This window comes from Lethenteron reissneri, unplaced genomic scaffold (genome assembly GCF_015708825.2).
Source record: "Lethenteron reissneri isolate LAM-NWPU_2019-01 unplaced genomic scaffold, ASM1570882v1 scaffold_1638, whole genome shotgun sequence".
Classification (NCBI taxonomy): domain Eukaryota; kingdom Metazoa; phylum Chordata; class Hyperoartia; order Petromyzontiformes; family Petromyzontidae; genus Lethenteron; species Lethenteron reissneri.
In genome coordinates this window covers 583,709-602,203 of record NW_026891375.1, presented here as the reverse complement: position 1 = coordinate 602,203, position 18,495 = coordinate 583,709, and the positions used below count along the sequence as shown (strand labels likewise).

At 49.6% G+C, this 18,495-nt stretch overlaps 1 protein-coding gene across 1 annotated transcript in view; it reads left to right on the top strand.

Annotated features, from left to right (window-relative positions):
• The window catches only part of LOC133362946 (protein KRI1 homolog), a 52,549-nt gene extending 34,342 nt beyond the window's left edge, over window positions 1-18,207 (top strand). The window contains exons 8-13 of the mRNA XM_061581924.1: window positions 6,828-6,899; window positions 9,312-9,475; window positions 10,649-10,838; window positions 14,503-14,598; window positions 16,918-17,091; window positions 18,124-18,207. Of these exons, the coding sequence (XP_061437908.1) occupies window positions 6,828-6,899; window positions 9,312-9,475; window positions 10,649-10,838; window positions 14,503-14,598; window positions 16,918-17,091; window positions 18,124-18,207 (780 nt within the window). The remainder of the gene's footprint in view (window positions 1-6,827; window positions 6,900-9,311; window positions 9,476-10,648; window positions 10,839-14,502; window positions 14,599-16,917; window positions 17,092-18,123) is intronic.
• Window positions 18,208-18,495: the final 288 nt, after the last annotated feature.

The following is an 18,495-nucleotide window of genomic DNA, read 5'->3' as shown; positions in this document are numbered from 1 at the left end:
GTGGCTGAGTGAGTGGCTGAGTGACTGTGTGAGGGGTGAGTGGGTGAGTGAGTGGGTGAGTGACTGTGTGAGTGGATGAGTGACTGTGTTAGTGGGTGAGTGACTATGTGAGTGTGTGAGTGGCTATGTGATTGAGTGAGTGACTGTGTGAGTGGGTGAGTGACTGATTGACTATGTGAGTGGGTGAGTGGCTATGTGAGTGGGTGAGTGACTGTGTGAGTGGGGGAGTGGCTGTGTGAGTGGGTGAGGGGCTATGTGAGTGGGTGAGTGGCTGTGTGAGTGGGTGAGGGGCTATGTGAGTGGGTGAGTGACTGTGTGAGTGGGTGAGGGGCTATGTGAGTGGGTGAGTGACTGTGTGAGTGGGTGAGTGACTGTGTGAGTGGGTGAGTGACTGTGTGAGTGGGTGAGTGACTGTGTGAGTGGGTGAGTGACTATGTGAGTGGGTGAGTGACTGTGTGAGTGGGTGAGGGGCTATGTGAGTGGGTGAGTGGCTGTGTGAGTGGGTGAGGGGCTATGTGAGTGGGTGAGTGACTGTGTGAGTGGGTGAGTGACTGTGTGAGTGGGTGAGGGGCTATGTGAGTGGGTGAGTGGCTGTGTGAGTGGGTGAGGGGCTATGTGAGTGGGTGAGTGACTGTGTGAGTGGGTGAGTGGCTGTGTGAGTGGGTGACTGTGTGAGTGGGTGAGTGGCTGTGTGAGTGGGTGAGTGACTGTGTGAGTGGGTGAGTGACTGTGTGAGTGGGTGAGTGGCTGTGTGAGTGGGTGAGTGGCTATGTGAGTGGTGAGGGGCTATGTGAGTGGGTGAGTGACTGTGTGAGTGGGTGAGTGGCTGTGTGAGTGGGTGAGTGGCTGTGTGAGTGGGTGAGTGGCTGTGTGAGTGGGTGAGGGGCTATGTGAGGGGTGAGTGGCTGTGTGGTGGGTGAGGGGCTGTGTGAGTGGGTGAGTGACTGTGTGAGTGGGTGAGTGGCTGTGTGAGTGGGTGAGTGACTGTGTGAGTGGGTGAGTGGCTGTGTGAGTGGGTGAGTGACTGTGTGAGTGGGTGAGTGGCTGTGTGAGTGGGTGGAGTGACTGTGTGAGTGGGTGAGTGGCTGTGTGAGTGGGTGAGTGGCTATGTGAGTGGGTGAGGGGCTATGTGAGTGGGTGAGTGACTGTGTGAGTGGGTGAGTGGCTGTGTGAGTGGTGTGAGTGGCTGGTGAGTGGTGAGTGACTGTGTGAGTGGGTGAGGGGCTATGTGAGTGGGTGAGTGGCTGTGTGAGTGGGTGAGGGGCTATGTGAGTGGGTGAGTGACTGTGTGAGTGGGTTGAGTGACTGTGTGAGTGGGTGAGGGGCTATGTGAGTGGGTGAGTGGCTGTGTGAGTGGGTGAGGGGCTATGTGAGTGGGTGAGTGACTGTGTGAGTGGGTGAGTGACTGTGTGAGTGGGTGAGTGGCTGTGTGAGTGGGTGAGTGACTGTGTGAGTGGGTGAGTGGCTGTGTGAGTGGGTGAGTGACTGTGTGAGTGGGTGAGTGGCTGTGTGAGTGGGTGAGTGGCTATGTGAGTGGGTGAGGGGCTATGTGAGTGGGTGAGTGACTGTGTGAGTGGGTGAGTGGCTGTGTGAGTGGGTGAGTGGCTGTTTGAGTGGGTGAGTGACTGTGTGAGTGGGTGAGGGGCTATGTGAGTGGGTGAGTGACTGTGTGAGGGGTGAGTGGCTGTATGAGTGGGTGAGTGGCTATGTGAGTGGGTGAGTGACTGTGTGAGTAGGTGAGTGACTGTGTGAGTGGGTGAGTGGCTGTGTGAGTGGGTGAGTGACTACGTGAGTGGGTGAGTGACTGTGTGAGTGGGTGAGTGGCTGTGTGAGTGGGTGAGTGACTGTGTGAGTGGGTGAGTGACTGTGTGAGTGGGTGAGTGACTGTGTGAGTGGGTGAGTGGCTGTGTGAGTGGGTGAGTGGCTGTGTGAGTGGGTGAGTGACTACGTGAGTGGGTGAGTGACTGTGTGAGTGGGTGAGTGACTGTGTGAGTGGGTGAGTGGCTGTGTGAGTGGGTGAGTGACTGTGTGAGTGGGTGAGGGGCTATGTGAGTGGGTGAGTGGCTGTGTGAGTGGGTGAGTGGCTGTGTGAGTGGGTGAGTGGCTGTGTGAGTGGGTGAGTGGCTGTGTGAGTGGGTGAGTGGCTGTGTGAGTGGGTGAGTGGCTGTGTGAGTGACTGTGTTAGTGGGTGAGTGACTGTGTGAGTGGGTGAGTGACTGTGTGAGTGGGTGAGTGACTGTGTGAGTGGGTGAGTGACTGTGTGAGTGGGTGAGTGATTGTGTGAGTGGGTGAGTGACTGTGTGAGTGGGTGAGTGACTGTGAGTGGGTGAGTGGCTGTGTGAGTGGGTGAGTGGCTGTGTGAGTGAGTGAGGGGCTGTGTGAGTGGGTGAGTGACTGTGTTAGTGGGTGAGTGGCTATATGAGTGGGTGAGTGACTTTGTGAGTGGGTGAGTGACTATGTGAGTGGGTGAGTGGCTATGTGAGTGGGTGAGTGACTATGTGAGTGGGTGAGTGACTATGTGAGTGTGTGAGTGGCTGTGTGAGTGGGTGAGTGGCTGTGTGAGTGGGTGAGTGGCTATGTGAGTGGGTGAGTGACTGTGTGAGTGGGTGAGTGGCTGTGTGAGTGGGTGAGGGGCTATGTGAGTGGGTGAGGGGCTATGTGAGTGGGTGAGTGACTGTGTGAGTGGGTGAGTGACTGTGAGTGGGTGAGTGACTATGTGAGTGGGTGAGTGACTATGTGAGTGGGTGAGTGACTATGTGAGTGACTGTGTGAGTGGGTGAGTGACTATGTGAGTGACTATGTGAGTGACTATGTGAGTGTGTGTATGTTGAACTTTTTTTTCACCGTACGTAGCCAACCGTGCTCATCGGAGGCACGGGGGGAAGGGCAACAAACTAAACAAGCAGCAGTTCTAAAGAAATTAGTTTTGTTAATCTCGATGATGATGATGTCAAAGTGCATTATAGCTCCCAGTGACTTCCTAACATTGTAAGGACGAGCGTTCCAGACGGCCGCAGAAGGGCATCTGAAAGTGCCGCATGATGGTTACCCAGAAGCCGCTGTGAGGATGAGCGGAGTTTGTGGCGTGAAGCTTTACGCTCCTCTACGAGATCAGCAGCAAGGTGGCTCACGTGTGGCAAGCACTTTGTGTGTGTAAAGAGCGCGACTTTGCAATGAATTCGTTCCAGAAGCCAATGCAGTTCGGCGAGCACCAGACGGACACGGTGTCGGATCTCGCTGTACCCCGTCACGACGTGTGCCAGGCAATGTACACGCTGCAGCTGGCTCATGTTTTTGCCAGACGTCCCGTAGAGCAGCGAGTTGCAACAATCGAGCCTTGCCTACGACACTGCTGCCGCACGCCAACCGCGTTGGCTGTGTCATGACTCAGTAAGTGCCCGAATGTGTCGTGGTGCCCTGATATGAAACTTGCAGGACTTTGCTACATTTTGCACGCGGTGATCAAATGATACATTCTGGTCGCGTGCGGTTGCCGAGGCACTTGAGATGAGGAGAAAACTGGAATCTGGAGTCTGCGATCGCTACGACTGATCCTCTCTCGCTGGTCACCGTGGTCCCTGGATGGATCTCGTGGGCCGCGGTGGCTAACAGATGTTGACTACCTCGCCTGGTCTGCAGGAGGTCGTGAGTTCGATCCTGACAATGCCTGCTGCTGCTGCTGTATATTTGGAGTCTGCGTCTCTCTCTCATCATCACGGTGGCTAGGAGATGTTAACGACCTCGCCTGGTCTGCAGCAGGTCGTGAGCTCGACCCTGACGATGCCTGCTGCTGCTGCTGTATATTTGGAGTCTGCGTCTCTCTCTCATCATCACGGTGGCTAGGAGATGTTAACGACCTCGCCTGGCCTACAGGAGTTCGTGGGTTCGATCCCGACCCTGACGATGCCTGCTGCTGTATATTTGGAGTATGCGTCTCTCTCCCTGTGATCGCGTGGATTTTTTCTCCGGGTCCTCTGGTTTTTTCCCTCCACATTTAGAATCAACGTCTTGCATTTAGAATGTGTGGCTACAGCGACACATTTCCACGTGATAAGAACGCCACTTCGTTGTGCTGTTTGTTTGAGGCCAGGATGCTTCTGAAAAAGAGTTATACAGCTCAGTGGGCTCTACCTTGTGAAATATAATAGTTTAGTGTATGGGTCTCTATAGGTGTCTATGCATGTCTATGGGTCACTATGTGTCTCTAAGAATCTCTATGTCTCTGTATCTCTATGAGTCTCTATGAGTCTCTATGCGTCTCTGTGCGATTGGAGTATTTGGCTCCCGCTATAAATCTCCACACGATGATGATAAGCCGCTTCCATTGAACAGCGATCATTTGTGGCAGCCAGCTCCCTGCCGATAGAGAGCTACTGCATAGCTCAGCAGTGGGCCGCCTGAGCTGGGAAAAAGAAAACAAAATCGTTTTAAATAGTTGAGAACGTTCAGCACCAAGTCTTGACGAGCCACAAGTTCGTTGCACTCGAGGGTCATGCGTCTGGGCCCGGCACGGCACGGCCCGGCCCGGCACGGCTCGGCACGGCCCGGCACGGCACGGCACGGCCCGGCCCGGCACGGCCCGGCACGGCTCGGCACGGCACGGCCCGGCACGGGCCGGCCCGGCCCGGCACGGCACGGCACGGGCCGGCCCGCCCCGCCCCGCTCCACCAATGCAATCAACTCCAAACCTTGTCAGACCTCACTTTCCCTATCATCACCCTCCCTTCCCATCTATTCCCCTCCCCAACACTCAAACCTCGTCCCTTTTCCCCATCAGCCACTACTTATGTATACCATCTATAATTCTTGCAAAACGATTCGACAAAGGCACTTTTTAGAAATCCTACATAAGAGATGAGATATCGTGGAGCTCATAGCGCGACGTGAACCAGGTTCATACATTGGCCTTCGTAAGGCCCTCCGTGACATCCTAGAATAGTTCCCATCGTCATTATTTAACTAAAACTAAACTGTGATAATTGTTTTTTACCCTTTTATCTGGCAACAAAAGTGACACCTTTTTTACGAGTAGGCATGTTTGCATAGACCACAATACCTGCAGTCATAATGCAAACATGACTCCTCGTAAAAAAGGTGTCAGTTTTGTTGCCAGATAAAAGGGTAAAAAAACAATTATCATATTTTGCTACTGGCAAATGAGGTACCAATGGTGTAAATGCTTACCCGAGCTCTCATACTCTGATGGTGCATTGTCTTTGAGTTGTGCGCCTTTTGGCGTCATCTGGTCCAACCCATGTGAGACTAGGCTCTCAGGAAAGCTGTCTCGGGTGTGGACCAATCAACTTCAAGGACAGTGCACATTATCAGAGTTATGTTTTTTGTTTGCATTATGACTGCAGGTATTGTGGTCTATGCAAACATGACTCCTCGTAAAAAAGGTGTCAGTTTTGTTGCCAGATGGAAGGGTAAAAAACCAATTATCGTATTTTTTACTGGCAAATGAGGTACCAATGGGGTAAAACTAAACTCTGGATTATCCGCGTGTGGTTTATCCGATTTGCGGATTAACCACGCACCTGAGATTTTGACATACATTAATAACGCGCGGATTACCCCCTTAAGCCCAAATTAATATTTTTAAACAGTTATAGTATTTTGTTATTCTTGGAAATGTTTATTACAAGTCACACGGTGCTTTTAAGCCGAACAAATGTGCTCGCGATCGCCTCTACAGTCGTGCAGTCGTTGCGTATCTCTGTTACAACAGTGGGCGGCGAACTTTGATTGATGCTGATTGGCTGCGGCTCTGATGTCATCCACTCAGAGGGCTGAGTGTGATTGGCTGCGGCTCTGTTGTCATCCAATCAGGGGGCTGAGTGTGATTGGCTGTGGCTCTGTCATCATCCACTCAGGGGGCTGAGTGTGATTGGCTGCGGCTCTGTTGTCATCCAATCAGGTGGCTGAGTGTGATTGGCTGTGGCTCTGTCATCATCCACTCAGGGGGCTGAGTGTGATTGGCTGCGGCTCTGTTGTCATCCAATCAGGTGGCTGAGTGTGATTGGCTGTGGCTCTGTCATCATCCACTCAGGGGGCTGAGTGTGATTGATGCTGATTGGCTGTGGCTCTGTTGTCATCCAATCAGAGGGCTGAGTGTGATTGATGCTGATTGGCTGTGGCTCTGTTGTCATCCACTCAGGGGGCTGAGTGTGATTGATGCTGATTGACTGTGGCTCTGTCGTCATCCAATCAGGGGGCTGAGTTTGATTGATGCTGATTGGCTGTGGCTCTGTTGTCATCCAATCAGGGGGCTGAGTTTGATTGATGCTGATTGGCTGTGGCTCTGTTGTCATCCACTCAGAGGGCTGAGTGTGATTGGCTGTGGCTCTGTTGTCATCCACTGTGGGCTGAGTGTGATTGATGCTGATTGGCTGTGGCTCTGTTGTCATCCACTCAGGGGGCTGAGTGTGATTGATGCTGATTGACTGCGGCTCTGTCATCATCCAATCAGGGGGCTGAGTGTGATTGATGCTGATTGGCTGTGGCTCTCCAATCAGTGGGCCGAGTCTTCTGCTCAGTGACAACCCGGCGACCTGAGTTCGACTCCCGCTCACACGGCCACCAACACCGGTGGCGATTATTTGAACCGATCCTGGGCCTCCCCTATGTTGACTCAGCCTCAAACGAGTACCTGGTGCGGTGGGTAGTAAACATCGCCACTGGGGATACAATGGCGGGCGGGCGTGGTGCTGGCCACCCACTCTTCGTGAGCTGTGCCGGCATTCTTAGGTGCTGCTCCTGGCTAACAGCACTTGCCCCAGCAGCCTGTTAATGCTACACGGGGGGTCTGTGTGTTTGCGCGTGTGCAGGAGGAAGAGGAGCTTGATTACCGATTGTGGCTGAAAGGCCAAGCCGAGCAGGCGGAAGGAGTGGAGGACATGGTAACTCGCACACAACAACAACAACCGACATTCGCCACTAAGTGGCGGTGACGTCACCACGACGCTTGTGCCAGGCTATGTGCACCTTGAGGCCACATGAAGTGTCGAACGCCCGCTGGCAGGGGGTCACGGGGCAGACCCAGGTGCCACGGGTCGACTGACTGAGATGACCGAGATGACTGGCTGATGCACCACCTGTGCCCCTACTGTGCCAACTTGCTGTGTTAGCCACCCGGCGCTCCGCTCGTTGTTGTGAGCGTCGCTCCTCCGCCCTCCGTTGTTGTATTAATTACATTTTTCCATCGTGGTTTAGCAGTAATTAATTGAAGGTGGAGGGGTTACCAGCCCCTCGCACCCGTCCGGAGCCCCCATTTGGCCGCTGTGGTGGTCACAAACGCCATGAGGGGAAAGGCCAATCACACAGACACACACACACACAGACACACATACACAGACACACACACAGACACACACACAGACAAACACGGACACACACGGACACACACACAGACACACACACAGACAAACACAGACATACACAGACGCACACACAGATACACACAAACAGACGCACACACACAGACGCACACACATAGACACACACACAGACACACACATAGAAACACAGACGCACACACAGACACACACATAGACACACAGACACACACACAGACGCACACACAGACACACACACACATACGCACACACAGACACACACATAGAAACACAGACGCACACACAGACACACACATAGACACACAGACACACACACAGACGCACACACAGACACACACACACAGACGCACACACACATACACACACACAGACACACACAGACACACACACAGACACACACACAGACACACACACACAGACACACACACAGACACACACACAGACACACACACACACACACACAGACGCACACACACAGACACACACACACACACAGACACACACACACAGACACACACAGACACACACATAGACACACACACACAGACGCACACACACAGACGCACACACACAGACACACACATAGACACACAGACACACACACAGACACACACACATAGACACACACACAGACACACAGACACACACACACAGACACACACATAGACACACAGACACACACACACAGACACACACACATAGACACACACACAGACACACACACACACAGACACACACACATAGACACACACACAGACACACACATAGACACACAGACACACACACAGACACACACATAGACACACACACACAGACACACAGACACACACACACAGACACACAGACACACACACAGACACAACACACAGACACACACACACAGACACACACACACAGACACACACAACACACACAGACACACACACAGACACACACACAGACACACACAGACACACACACAGACACACACACACACAGACACACACACAGACACACACACACAGACACACACACACACACAGACACACACACAGACACACACAGACACACACATAGACAGACACACACACACACACAGACACACACACACAGACACACAGACACACACATAGACACACAGACACACACACACAGACACACACACAGACACACACACAGACACACACATAGAAACACACACACAGACACACACACAGACACACACACAGACACACACACACACACAGACACACACACAGACACACACACACAGACACACACAGACACACACATAGACAGACACACACACAGACACACACACACAGACACACAGACACACACATAGACACACAGACACACACACAGACACACACACACAGACACACACACAGACACACACAGACACACACATAGAAACACACACACAGACACACACAGACACACACACAGACACACACACACACACAGACACACACACACAGACACACACACACAGACACACACACAGACACACACATAGACACACAGACACACACACAGACACACACACAGACACACACACAGACACACACACAGACACACACACAGACACACACACAGACACACACACAGACACACACACACAGACACACACACAGACACACACACACACAGACACACACACAGACACACACACACAGACACACAGACACACACACACACAGACACACACACACACAGACACACACACACAGACACACACACAGACACACACACACAGACACACAGACACACACACAGACACACACACACAGACACACACATAGACACACACATAGAAACACAGACACAGCGTTGCTTACGCAGCCGATGGAAAGATCACGCCACTTGGTCGATCGGAAGCGAAGCGCTTGGGAGAAGCGTCCACGCACACGCGTGTGCGTGCAATAGTGCGCGTGCGTGCACACAAGTGAGCCGGCCATCTTGAACCCTGCGCAGGACTTCCTGCACACCTACTGGAATGACCCGAGTCTGGACGAGGGCGAGAGATTCCTCAAGGACTACGTCCTCAACCGCAAGTACATCGACCGCGACAGCCGCGGTGACGACGGCGGCGGCGGCAGCGGTGACAGTGATGACGGTGGTGGTGACCGACAGCAAGGGTAAGGTGGTGGTGACGATGATGGTGGTGGTGACGATGATGGTGGTGGTGACGATGGTGGTGGTGGTGACGATGATGGTGGTGGTGATGATGGTGGTGGTGGTGGTGACGATGATGGTGGTGGTGGTGACGATGATGGTGGTGGTGACGATGATGGTGGTGGTGACGATGGTGGTGGTGGTGACGATGGTGGTGGTGGTGGTGACGATGATGGTGGTGGTGGTGACGATGATGGTGGTGATGACGATGATGGTGGTGGTGGTGACCGACAGCAAGGGTAAGGTGGTGGTGACGATGATGGTGGTGGTGACGATGATGGTGGTGGTGACGATGATGGTGGTGGTGACGATGATGGTGGTGGTGACGATGATGGTGGTGGTGATGATGATGGTGGTGGTGATGATGGTGGTGGTGGTGATGATGGTGGTGGTGGTGACGATGGTGGTGGTGGTGGTGACGATGGTGGTGGTGGTGACGATGGTGGTGGTGGTGACGATGGTGGTGGTGACGATGATGGTGGTGGTGACGATGATGGTGGTGGTGACGATGATGGTGGTGGTGACGATGATGGTGGTGGTGGTGACGATGATGGTGGTGGTGATGATGGTGGTGGTGGTGATGATGGTGGTGGTGGTGACGATGGTGGTGGTGGTGACGATGGTGGTGGTGGTGACGATGGTGGTGGTGGTGACGATGGTGGTGGTGACGATGGTGGTGGTGACGATGATGGTGGTGGTGACGATGGTGGTGGTGGTGACGATGGTGGTGGTGGTGACGATGGTGGTGGTGGTGACGATGATGGTGGTGGTGGTGACGATGATGGTGGTGGTGACGATGGTGGTGGTGGTGACGATGGTGGTGGTGGTGACGATGGTGGTGGTGGTGACGATGATGGTGGTGGTGATGATGGTGGTGACGATGATGGTGGTGTTGGTGACGATGATGGTGGTGGTGACGATGGTGGTGGTGGTGACGATGGTGGTTGTGATGATGGTGGTGGTGACGATGGTGGTAGTGGTGATGATGGTGGTGGTGACGATGATGGTGGTGGTGATGGTGGTGGTGGTAGTGGTGGTGACGATGATGGTGGTGGTGGTGACTATGGTGGTGGTGGTGATGATGGTGGTGATGATGATGGTGGTGATGATGGTGGTTGTGACGATGCATTCTCCAGAACACGCAAGAAGCAGCAGGAGCAACAGGAGGAGGAGGCTGGTGCCGACTCTGAGTGCGAGCAGCAGGAGGAGGGAGAGGAGGGGGAGGAGGGAGAGGAGGGAGAGGAGGGGGAGGAGGCCTTCCTCAAGAAGCAGGAGGACTTTGAGAGGAAGTTCAACTTCCGCTTTGAGGAGCCGGACGCTCACCTGGTGAGCAGGCGAGCGCCAAGCGGCCAGCAGCGAGCAGCATTGCCGCACTCGTGGTCGATGACTGCTCAACTAGAAACTATTTTATATTTACCCGGTAAGGCCCAACGGAGCTCTCTCTCAGAAGCGACCTGGCCACCAGGAGTGGCAGCTCAACGAAGTGGGTCGTCGTCATCATCATCGTCATCATCATCGTCGTCGTCATCATCGTCATCATCGTCGTCATCATCGTCGTCATCATCGTCGTCATCATCGTCGTCATCGTTGTCATCGTCATCATCGTCGTCATCATCGTCATCATCGTCATCATCGTCGTCTTCGTCGTCGTCGTCGTCGTCGTCGTCGTCGTCGTCGTCGTCGTCGTCGTCGTCATCATCGTCGTCATCGTCGTCATCATCGTCATCTTCGTCGTCGTCGTCGTCATTGTCATCGTTGTCATCATCGTCATCATCGTCATCATCGTCATCATCGTCGTCGTCGTCATTCGTCGTCATCATCGTCGTCATCATCATCGTCGTCATCGTCATCATCGTCGTCATCGTCGTCATCATCATCATCGTCGTCATCATCATCGTCGTCATCGTCGTCATCATCATCGTCGTCATCGTCATCATCGTCATCATCGTCGTCATCATCATCGTCGTCATCGTCGTCATCATCGTCATCATCGTCATCATCGTCGTCATCGTCATCATCGTCATCATCGTCATCATCGTCGTCATCATCATCGTCGTCGTCGTCATCATCGTCGTCGTCGTCATCGTCGTCATCACGTGGAAGTTGATTGCAGCGAAATCCTCTTAAACGCATAGAGACCCGTAGAGACACATAGAGACACAGAGACACACAGAGACACACAGAGACACATAAAGACACACAGAGAGACACACAGAGAGAAACACAGAGAGACACACATAGACACACAGAGACAAAGAGACACATAGAGGAACAGAGACACATAGAGATGCATAGGGACCCGTAGAGACACATAGAGACACATAGAGACACATAGAGATGCAGAGGAAGCAATTGAGACCAATAGAGACCCATAGACATTAAGTCCCCCGGTTGCGGAAGACCCAACTTACGGAAATCCGAAGTCACGTGAACGCTCCCATGAACGATGTTTAAACAACAGCAGCGGCAACTTGCGGAGTGTTTGCGTTTAGTTGCGTCAGCGGAAGTCGTGCGGCGCGGCGAGGTTGCTGATGAATTCCGCGCAGAGAGGCGCCTCCACCACCCAGCCTGAGCTTAACCACCATTAGGATGAATGGAATTCTAGATTTGAAGCTTCACTTGAGACAGTAAATCTGGCTGTGACGGTCCCACCTGATGACGGAGACTTGTGTTGCCTCGGAAACGTCGTGATTTTTTATGTTATTTCTATTATTACTTTAATTAATTTTATTTTTTACCTACATGGTGACTTTACCGAAAAAAATCTAAGAGTATTAATGGAATTGTTCGTAGCATTACGCAATTACTTTTGTAGCATTACGTAATTTTTTGTTTTCTATGCTTAGAACTATCTGTTTTTCTCTCCCATGTTTCTGTTGCTAGTTTTCCTCATGTCAAGTTTATTTCGTGAGTTATTTACTGACTGTAATTCATTTCACGCAATTTCACTTCGATTCCCAGCAGCGATGGGAGAAGGGGAGACGACAACTCTGATGGGATTTTATCGCGAATTTTGGGGGGAAATTGTTCAGTTTCCGACGTACAGAAATTTCGGGTTACGGATCGTTCCAGGAAACCTGACCCTCCGTAACCTGTGGACTGCCTGTATAGTGATTAATATAGTGTATGGTGTAGTGTATAGTGTAGTGTATATTGTGTATATATAGTGTATAATAGTATATGTTGTAGTGTATAGTGTAGTGTATATTGTATATTTGTAGTGTATACTAGTATATGGTGTAGTGTATAGTGTAGTGTATATTGTGTATATGTAGTGTATAATAGTATATGGTGTAGTGTATAGTGTAGTGTATAATTGTGTATATGTAGTGTATACTAGTATATTGTGTAGTGTATAGTGTAGTGTATATTGTATATTTGTAGTGTATACTAGTATATGGTGTAGTGTATATTGTATATTTGTAGTGTATACTAGTATATGGTGTAGTGTATAGTGTAGTGTATATTGTGTATATGTAGTGTATAATAGTATATGGTGTAGTGTATAGTGTAGTGTATAATTGTGTATATGTAGTGTATACTAGTATATTGTGTAGTGTATAGTGTAGTGTATATTGTATATTTGTAGTGTATACTAGTATATGGTGTAGTGTATATTGTATATTTGTAGTGTATACTAGTATATGGTGTAGTGTATAGTGTAGTGTATATTGTGTATATGTAGTGTATAATAGTATATGGTGTAGTGTATAGTGTAGTGTATAATTGTGTATATGTAGTGTATACTAGTATATTGTGTAGTGTATAGTGTAGTGTATATTGTATATTTGTAGTGTATACTAGTATATGGTGTAGTGTATAGTGTAGTGTATATTGTGTATATGTAGTGTATAATAGTATATGGTGTAGTGTATAGTGTAGTGTATATTGTGTATATGTAGTGTATAATAGTGTAGGGGTGTTAAAGAGAGGGCCCGTTATGCATGGCAGCCTATGGAAAACAAACACAGTGGGCGTGGCTACGTAAGTGCACGAGGAGGTGCCCTCTACGACGTCCGAGCCAGGCACCCTGGGGGGGGCTGGTTCGAACGTTATGATCCCCCGGGGCCCCACCCCTCAGGGAGGGGTTGGGTATAAAAGGGGATGTTGAAAGGGCTCAAGGCAGTTATGTTTAAGCTAAGGGAAGAAGATTGAAGACGTCTTAGATAGAGCCCTGGACTCCCCTGGTTCGATGTCCTTCTTAGGGCCGGACAGGATTGAGCCAGCGGCGTGGTCCCGAAAGCCAGAGCCGGTGCTCTTGTAAGAGCTGGTCTGGAACTCCGGGTACCGGGCCCGACTTACCAGTGTTGGGCCAGATAGCCTCCCCTAGCCCATTAGTGGAGGATTCGGGGCTAGGACAGAGTTAGCTAGGGGTGTATCCCGAGTTATACGGGTGAGGGGGCCGATACCCCCTCGAGTGTGTATATGCCCACTGTCGTATTGTGAATAAACATACGTGTGCCTCAACCTCGGCGTCAAGCGTCCTCACCGGTACTTCAATAGTATATGGTGTAGTGTATAGTGTAGCATATACAGCAGGAGGCACAGGTGGTGCATCAGCCAGTCATCTCAGTCAGACAACCCATGGCACCTGGGTCTGCCCCGTGACCTCCTGCCAGCGGGCGTTAGACACTTCACGTGGCCTCAAGGTGCACTTGGCCTGGCACAAGCGCCGTGGTGATGTCACCGCCACTTAGTGGCGAATGGCGGTTGTTGTTAAAGCATCTGAAAGCGCGCAATGCGGTGGCCGTCTTTGTTCGACGGTTTGCAAGCGTCCGCCGCTGCTGCTGCTGCTGCGAGTAGTTGGCGTGGTGGTGACGACGATGTTTCACGAGCATCACAGCCACCAGCTGGTCTTGTGGTTCATCTGTGGCGAGGACAGCTGTTGTTTGTGCTGTGTGATAAGCGCCACTTTACCAACACATCAAACAACGCGCTCGGGCACAAGTAGACTGTTTGATTAACCATCGCCCCCCGTCCCCGCGACCAGATCAAGTCCCACCCCCGTGCCGTCGCCGCGTCTGTGCGTCGCGCCGACGAGCGTCGCAAGGAGCGCCGGGCCGCTGTGAAGGCACGCAAAGAGGAGGTCGGTGCACTACAACTACTATACACTACAACTACTATACACTACAACTACTATACACTACAACTATTATACACTCCAACTACTATACACTACAACTACTATACACTACAACTACTATACACCACAACTACTATACACTACAACTACTATACACTACAACTACTATACACTACAACTACTATACACTACAACTACTATACACCACAACTACTATACACTACAACTATTATACACTCCAACTACTATACACTACAACTACTATACACTCCAACTACTATACACTACAACTACTATACACTCCAACTACTATACACTACAACTACTATACACTACAACTACTATACACTACAACTACTATACACTACAACTACTATACACTACAACTACTATACACTACAACTACTATACACCACAACTACTATACACTACAACTATTATACACTACAACTACTATACACTACAACTACTATACACTACAACTACTATACACTACAACTACTATACACTACAACTATTATACACTACAACTACTATACACTACAACTACTATACACCACAACTACTATACACTACAACTATTATACACTCCAACTACTATACACTCCAACTACTATACACTCCAACTACTATACACTACAACTACTATACACTACAACTACTATACACTACAACTACTATACACTACAACTACTATACACTCCAACTACTATACACTACAACTACTATACACTACAACTACTATACACTACAACTACTATACACTACAACTACTATACACTACAACTACTATACACTACAACTACTATACACTACAACTACTATACACTCCAACTACTATACACTACAACTACTATACACTACAACTATTATACACTACAACTACTATACACTCCAACTACTATACACCACAACTACTATACACTACAACTACTATACACTACAACTACTATACACTACAACTACTATACACTACAACTATTATACACTACAACTACTATACACTACAACTACTATACACTACAACTATTATACACTACAACTACTATACACTACAACTACTATACACTACAACTACTATACACTACAACTACTATACACTACAACTACTATACACTACAACTACTATACACTCCAACTACTATACACTACAACTACTATACACTACAACTACTATACACTACAACTACTATACACTGCAACTACTATACACTACAACTATTATACACTACAACTACTATACACTACAACTACTATACACTACAACTACTATACACTACAACTACTATACACTACAACTACTATACACTACAACTACTATACACTCCAACTACTATACACTACAACTACTATACACTACAACTACTATACACTACAACTATTATACACTCCAACTACTATACACTACAACTACTATAGACTACAACTACTATACACTACAACTACTATACACTACAACTACTATACACCACAACTACTATACACTACAACTATTATACACTACAACTACTATACACTACAACTACTATACACTACAACTATTATACACTACAACTATTATACACTACAACTACTATACACTACAACTACTATACACTACAACTACTATACACTACAACTACTATACACTCCAACTACTATACACTACAACTATTATACACTCCAACTACTATACACTACAACTACTATACACTACAACTACTATACACTACAACTACTATACACTACAACTACTATACACTACAACTACTATACACTACAACTACTATACACTACAACTACTATACACTACAACTACTATACACTACAACTACTATACACTACAACTACTATACACTACAACTACTATACACTACAACTACTATACACTACAACTACTATACACTACAACTACTATACACTACAACTACTATACACTACAACTACTATACACTACAACTACTATACACCACAACTACTATACACTACAACTACTATACACTACAACTACTATACACTACAACTACTATACACTACAACTACTATACACTACAACTACTATACACTACAACTACTATACACTACAACTACTATACACTACAACTGTGAACGATAACTGTTAACTAGAAATGAAGGGACATTTTTGCCAGTATCAAGAATGTATTTCCCTGTGTCTCCCCTTGTCTCCCCACATCTCCCCGTGTGTACCCATGTCTCCCTGCGTCTCCCCGTGTCTCCGCACATCTCCCCGTGTCTCCCTGCGTCTCCCCGTGTCTCCGCACATCTCCCCGTGTCTACCCATGTCTCCCTGCGCGTCCCCCCGCGTGTCGCCGCGCGTGCCAGGAGGGACGCCGCCGGCTGGGGCAGGTGGTGCGTCTGCGCTCACTCAAGCGGCGAGCTGTGGAGGATCGTCTCCGCACGATCCACGCGGCGTCGGCCAACGCGCGGGTCGGCTCCGAAGGGAATGCACTGCTCCACGGGGACTTTGACCCGGAGGCCCACGACGCCATCATGGCGGTGGGTTTCACAGTTGCCGTGTCACTTTATTTACAATGCAATGGTTGTCGCCGGGTTCGTAATGACCGTGTCACCTGGTTCATGATGGCCGTGTCACTTTATTTACAATGCAATGGTTGTCGCAGGGTTCGTAATGACCGTGTCACCTGGTTCATGATGGCCGTGTTAGTGGGTTCATAATGGCCGTGTTAGTGGGTTCATAATGGCCGTGTTAGTGGGTTCATAATGGCCGTGTTAGTGGGTTAATGATGGCCGTGTTAGTGGGTTAATAATGGCCGTGTTAGTGGGTTAATGATGGCCGTGTTAGTGGGTTAATGATGGCCGTGTTAGTGGGTTCATAATGGCCGTGTTAGTGGGTTAATGATGGCCGTGTTAGTGGGTTAATGATGGCCGTGTTAGTGAGTTCATAATGGCCGTGTTAGTGGGTTCATAATGGCCGTGTTAGTGGGTTCATAATGGCCGTGTTAGTGGGTTCATAATGGCCGTGTTAGTGGGTTCATGATGGCCGTGTTAGTGGGTTCATAATGGCCGTGTTAGTGGGTTCATAATGGCCGTGTTAGTGGGTTCATAATGGCCGTGTTAGTGGGTTCATAATGGCCGTGTTAGTGGGTTCATAATGGCCGTGTTAGTGAGTTCATAATGGCCGTGTTAGTGGGTTAATGATGGCCGTATTAGTGGGTTAATGATGGCCGTGTTAGTGAGTTCATAATGGCCGTGTTAGTGAGTTCATAATGGCCGTGTTAGTGGGTTCATAATGGCCGTGTTAGTGGGTTCATAATGGCCGTGTTAGTGGGTTCATGATGGCCGTGTTAGTGGGTTCATAATGGCCGTGTTAGTGGGTTCATAATGGCCGTGTTAGTGGGTTCATAATGGCCGTGTTAGTGGGTTCATAATGGCCGTGTTAGTGGGTTCATGATGGCCGTGTTAGTGGGTTCATAATGGCCGTGTTAGTGGGTTCATAATGGCCGTGTTAGTGGGTTAATAATCGCCATGTCACTAGGTTCATGATGGCCGTGTCTTGTCTGCTTTCAGAAATTCTTCGATGATGAATATTACGGAGAAGCTGACGAAGTGAAGCCAGAAGGTCTCAGCAATACAGGGACACGGGGACACTGAGACACGGGGACACTGAGACACGGGGACACTGAGACACGGGGACACTGAGACACGGGGACACTGAGACACAGGGACACTGAGACACAGGGACACTGAGACACAGGGACACTGAGACACGGGGACACTGAGACACGGGGACACTGAGACACAGGGACACTGAGACACGGGGACACTGAGACACGGGGACACGGGGACACTGAGACACTGGGACACTGAGACACGGGGACACTGAGACACTGAGACACTGGGACACAGGGACACTGAGACATAGGGACACTGAGACACAGG